Raw genomic sequence first — 5,705 nt, 5'->3', positions numbered from 1 at the left:
CATTCCATTCCATTCCAATCCAAGCAGAGAGCAGAGATGAGCCGCCGCCGCAGCCCAGGCCTGAATCCCCAGACCCACGCCAGCCAGGCCGCGGCGAACGCCGGAATGGCCATCCGCCGTAGCCCGCGCCTCCACCCCCAAACCCCCGTGAGCGGGGAGGGCACCGGAGCGACCCGCCGACGCAGCTCGCGGCTCAACCCCCAAATCCACATCGGTGAGGAGGGCGTCGGGTTGGCCCGCCGGCGCAGCACCCGGCTCCACCGCCAAGTCCACGCGAGCGACGAGGGTGGCGCCGTAATCGGCCTCCGTCGCAGCCCGCGGCTCCACCCACAGATCCCCGTGAGCGAGGAGGACGCCGGAGTGACCCGCCGCCGCAGCCCGCGGCTCAATCCCCAAATCCGAGCGAGCGACGAGGGTGGCGCCGTGATAGGCCTCCGTCGCAGCCCGCGGCTGCACCCCCACCTCCACAGGAGCGAGGAGGGCGCCGGAGTGACCAACCGCCGCAGCACGCGGCTCCACCCCCAAGTACACTCGAGCGAGGAGGGCTCCGGAATTACACGCCGCCGCCGCCGCCGCCGCGGCACCTCTCCGGCTGCGCCTGCCTCCCTGCCGGACGACGACGATATGCTCCGGGAGATCCTCATGCGCCTGCCGCCTCAGCCGTCCTCCCTCCTGCGAGCCTCCGCCGTCTGCAAGAGCTGTCTGCGCGTCGCTACCGACCCCCGGTTCCTCCGCAGCTTCTCTGCGCACCACCGCAAGCCGCCACTCCTCGGCGTCTTTGAGAGAGATGACTACGACATCGTGTTCACTCCGGTCCTGGACCCTCCCGACCGCATCCCTCCGGAGCGCTTCAACACACGACAGCAGATACGTGGCTTCCGGAAGGCCGACCTGCTCGGGTGCCGGCAAGGCCGCATCCTCCTCCTGGAGATGGACATGGACTGGTTCATTGTATGGGACCCCATCACCGGCGAGCATCACCATGTCGACATTCCACCAGCGTTCGATAAGTTATCCTACCTCTACGGGGCTGTGCTCTGCGCTGCCACCGACCAGAGCCACATGCATGGCAGCTGCCACTCGAGCCCCTTTAATTTGGTCTTGATGTCCCCGTGCCAAGGCTACGAAGATGGTACTCCACCCATCGCTTGTGTATACTCCTCGGAGACTGGGGCATGGGGCAATCCCATCTCGACAACAAATCGATGTGAGTTTGCTCGATGTAATCCTGGGATCCTTGTTGGTAATGTCCTCTACTGGACGTCTAAGAGTGTGAATGCCAAATCAAAATATTTGAATTTGGATCAGCTCGGAGACGACATAATTGAGTTCGATTTGGATAGGCAGAGTCTTGCGGTGATCAAGGGGCCTCCAAGTCTTAATCATTCCACCACACATCAGATAATCCAGTCAGGGGATTGTGATGTTGGTCTTGCCATATTGTCTCATGGTAGATTTGAAATGTGGGAGAGGAAGGTCAGCTGTCACGGTGGTGCCACATGGTTCCTGCAGAAGATTGTTGAAATGCATACTGTTCTTGGGCGAGGGCTGAAGGATCGGTGAGAGCGGTCGAAATACTTGGGTATGATGAGGAAAATGGTGCAATGTTTTTATTTGTGGACAACAATGTCTACATGGTTGAAGCAATGTCAATGCAATCCATGAAACTTTATCAATGCAGTCATCACAGCTATGCCAATGACATTCATCCTTTCACAAGTTTCTATGCACCAGGTGACTGCTCATCATTATTCCTTGTGTTTTGGTAGTAACCTAATCTAGTAACGTTCTATATACTTGGTTGCTACAATACCTTCGTTGTGCTTCCCCAATGTCCATTAACAACTTAAACTTAGTTAGAAATTGTTCCTTTACTAGTTGCACAAACTTGTAGCTGTACTGTGTTTTTATGTCTTTGATCTTCAGAGATACCAAATCAAATGTCAAATGAGTAACTCAGCTGTTGTGTTTGGGTTCTCTAAGCTAGTTACATTTGTTTGTGGGGTACCATCTGTTTTGTTCTTGATTAATGTTATCTCTGTAACAAATAACTTTTCCTTAATCTATACTTTCTGAAATAATAGTTTTTTGTGCACTTGTTGAAGGTCCCTGCTGCAAGTGACTAGTACACTTGTATGCCACACAAAAATAAATTGGATTTCTTGTCTCTAGTAGGCTAGATTCATTTACAGCTGAACACCAAAAATCACTGTTGTTTCCACAATTTATTAGTTTGGGCATGTTTTGATTTTTGTATGCTTGATATATTGGATTAATTCTAGGCAGTTTTTCTTATGAGCTAAAGCTTTCATTATGATGTAACTTAATATTACTGTTCTCAGGAATGGTCTTCACATTTTAAAACAGACGTGATCTTGTTTATATGTTGTTAGCATCAAAAGTGGGTTATAACTATCTATAAGAAACTATGAGAGCTAAAATGATTTGTTATTCTGAAGTTATGTTTGTTGCTTTATCTATTATCTATGTAACTGAATCACTATTGCCTTCGCCTATCCATATGTTCCTTGTAGCTTTTGTTTATTGCCTGACTTCTTATGCTTCTGGGCGTAGCCATTCCTGGTGGACGTGGCGGAGCTGGAATGCTGCATGATATGTAGGATGACTGTCTAATCTTGTGTGGTAATATGCTGGAATGGTCCTAAAGGTAACACCATCTTCAGGATATAGTTTGTGAGATCTGGATTGTTTGGTTTTTTTGTATGGAAAATATCTGTCTGCCAATTCAGGTAGCTTGCATCTCACAAACTATTGCCCATTCGGCTATAGGGATTCATGCATGTCAATAGCACATACACAAATTTTAAACGATGGTGGCCAAGGCAAAATGAATGTCCCTTTTGGGTCGTAGCTTGTAAATGATATCCAGATGTGCACATAGTGTTGTTGCTGTTAATATTACCTGCTTGTGCCTGTTTGGCCATGCTAGAGTTCTCCCTTGGTTTTGCCATTTCATAGTCAGCTAGCTGAAAGCAAGACATTAGTAGCATTTTTTGAAAAAGAAAAGCTAATAGTATGTGCATGCTTAGGGGAAACTTCTCCTGTGAAGAGCAATGTAGATAAAGAGAAAAGCATATATGGATTCCCTACTACTAGTTGGACACCAAATATGTGACAAAACCAATAAGATGTGTTTGATTTTTGTCTATGTACAGGCATGGTTAAAAAAGGCAGGCCTAGGCTCTAGACTATAGAAAAATGCCTAGTGCTTAATTGCAGTTAATATGCGCATAATTACGCATAAGTGTGCACTTTGGTCAGAAAGCACAAGGCAGTGGCAAAACGCACAATTAACGGCTAGTGTTTTTTTTTAACTATGTATGCAGGCGACATGGTGTTTCATGACATCAGAATACTCATACTGAAACAAGTGATTTACCTCGGTGATAACTTTCGTAGACTTCTGCTCAATCTTTGATCTTAAATCAGAGCATGGTACCTTGGGCTTCTTTGTTACTGGTTCATTCAAACCATTTTGTCAAAATAAACATTTCTGCATCATGAACATATTAGACAAATCAGAATGGGATTTCCAAGGCCCATAATTCAGAAAATGGAAAACTTCATTACATTACCTAGCGAACACAGGAAAAAGGTATCTTCACATGTCAGAGCACTCTATAACATGGCCAATCAAAATCAGTAGAAACAAGGGAAAATGTTTACCATCTTCACTACCGAAGCCTTCAAAGTATTCCATATCTTCCATTTCACCCATCTCGATATCAGCACATTCAGCATAGTCTATCTTACCTTGCTTTGTTGGCAAGTGAATCCACACAGCATGTAGGAAAGCTTGTGAGCTATGAGAACACAACTAAGTTAGCTTATGTCTCATATACTCGGTACTGTCCTTACTTCTTCCTCTTCCATCTCAGGAGCCATATCATCTTTTTCTATGTCAAGTATAGTATCAAACTGATTGAAGGGGTAATTATAAATGTCACAATAGACACCTTTCCTCAGACTTTCCTTTAGTTCGCTTTCAGCACTCTGACTGATAGCAGGAAGATGTTAGAACATGGGAATGTAATCAATGTATAATAGACGAGTGATAGAGATTATCAGAAGAAGAAAAAGGTAACCTTCTCTAGTTGAGTAGCCTTTCCAGATTTCTCCAGTCTTCGGAGATCGCGCTGAGTCTTCTACCTAGGGACTGTCATCACCTTCTCTCTAACAGAGCATAAGAATATCTTGCTGCCAGCGTATGCAGCCTGCATCCCATTCGGCTATATGGATTCATGCATGTCAATAGCACACAAACAAATTAAAAACGACAGTGACGCCAAAGGCAAAATGACTGTCCCTTTTGGGTCGCAAATGATATCCATGTGTTGCATATAGTGGTGTTGCTGTTAATTACTATATTACTGCCTTGTGCCTGTTTGGGCATGCCTAGAGTTCTCCCTTGGTTTTGCCAGGGTCAGCTAGCTGAAAACACGACATTAGTAGCATTCAACTATCCCACACAAATAAATTACATTGTCAAAAGGCTTCAATGGTGTAATTCGCTGTCATTTGCAATCCTAGGAGATATAGCGAAGAGTGTGATATCTGTTATGTTTTACGAGCTTGCACACACATCTTGCTCATAGGCTTTTTTAACCATGTATGCTGCATACGCATATCAGGTTCTGCATGTATCTACTATATTTACTAACGGATTAGCAATTTTGTTGTCTGCAGGTGAAGTAGTCAAGGGCAGCTGTCGTCCCTAGTCCCTACCGAGTTTGTCGCATTCCATCAATGTGGCCGGCAGTGTGCACATACGTTATGTGGAAGAACTTGCTGAACATGTGCCTTCGTTGAGTAAGTTTGTAATGTGACAAGGTGCATTTTAATACCTAAGCGAGGGAAGTAGTTCAGCTTCCCCAAGACTTCTTTTACATGGTAGTGCTTGGCGCTTCTTTATTTGGAAGCACGCTAGTATGCACCCCGTTTAAGTATGAACTGTTTAATTTCCTTTTTTATTAAACATGAACTCTGGTATGTAGTACTCCCTCCGGTCATTTTTACTCCGTGTATTAGGTTTGGGTCGAGTCAAACTTTGCAAAGTTTGACCAAATATATATTAAAAAATATCAATATTTACCATGCCAAATTTATATTCCATGAAACTACATTTTGTAATGAATCTAAGAATATTGATTTGACATTGTAAATCTTGATACATTTTTTCTATATGTTTGGTCAAAGTAGAGATGCTTTGACTTTAGACAAAACTTATATGCAGACTAAAAAGGACCGGAGGGAGTATGAACTTCGGCAAGCGTTTATGTATGAACTCCGGTGATCTAGTTTAAGTGTGAACTGCAAGTTTGAATATGCGGTATATGTTTGAAGGATCTATTCTGGCTCAGCGTCCGGCGTTCGTTTCGGGGATGGCCGTTTACCGATCTGCTAGAGATGCTCTTATACCCTTGATGTTTCCGACGATGACTAAGGACTTCCAAATGTTTTGCCTTTTGCCTGTCCTTCAACCCGACCTGCATTGATGTTGGCCTAGCAACAACTAAAGCATCAAAGGGACGGGAGAAAACAATACACTGGTAGCTCTGGCTACATGCAATTGATCGATGCTACCCTTAGGGGTCAGGCTGGTTTTGTCGAGCGAGAAATCTATTGTGGGTTCTGATTAGGCTAACAAGTATCAGTTAAGTTCATGATCCTTAAGCATCCCCCCG

General features: G+C 45.2%; 1 protein-coding gene across 2 annotated transcripts; it reads left to right on the top strand.

Moving 5' to 3' along the window:
- On the top strand, positions 1-5,204 carry LOC119266903. Of its 2 annotated transcripts, XM_037548184.1 has the most exons (3): positions 1-1,734; positions 2,575-2,668; positions 4,708-5,204. In XM_037548184.1, the coding sequence occupies exon 1, from the start codon at positions 37-39 to the stop codon at positions 1,561-1,563; it is 1,527 nt and encodes a 508-aa protein (XP_037404081.1). In that variant the 5' UTR covers positions 1-36; the 3' UTR covers positions 1,564-1,734; positions 2,575-2,668; positions 4,708-5,204. The 2 variants fall into 2 exon arrangements, with proteins under 2 accessions (XP_037404081.1, XP_037404082.1); XM_037548185.1 differs by lacking the exon at positions 2,575-2,668.
- Positions 5,205-5,705: the final 501 nt, after the last annotated feature.

Source organism: Triticum dicoccoides, chromosome 3A (assembly GCF_002162155.2).
Source record: "Triticum dicoccoides isolate Atlit2015 ecotype Zavitan chromosome 3A, WEW_v2.0, whole genome shotgun sequence".
Classification (NCBI taxonomy): domain Eukaryota; kingdom Viridiplantae; phylum Streptophyta; class Magnoliopsida; order Poales; family Poaceae; genus Triticum; species Triticum dicoccoides.
This window is presented reverse-complemented; position numbering and strand designations above follow the sequence as displayed.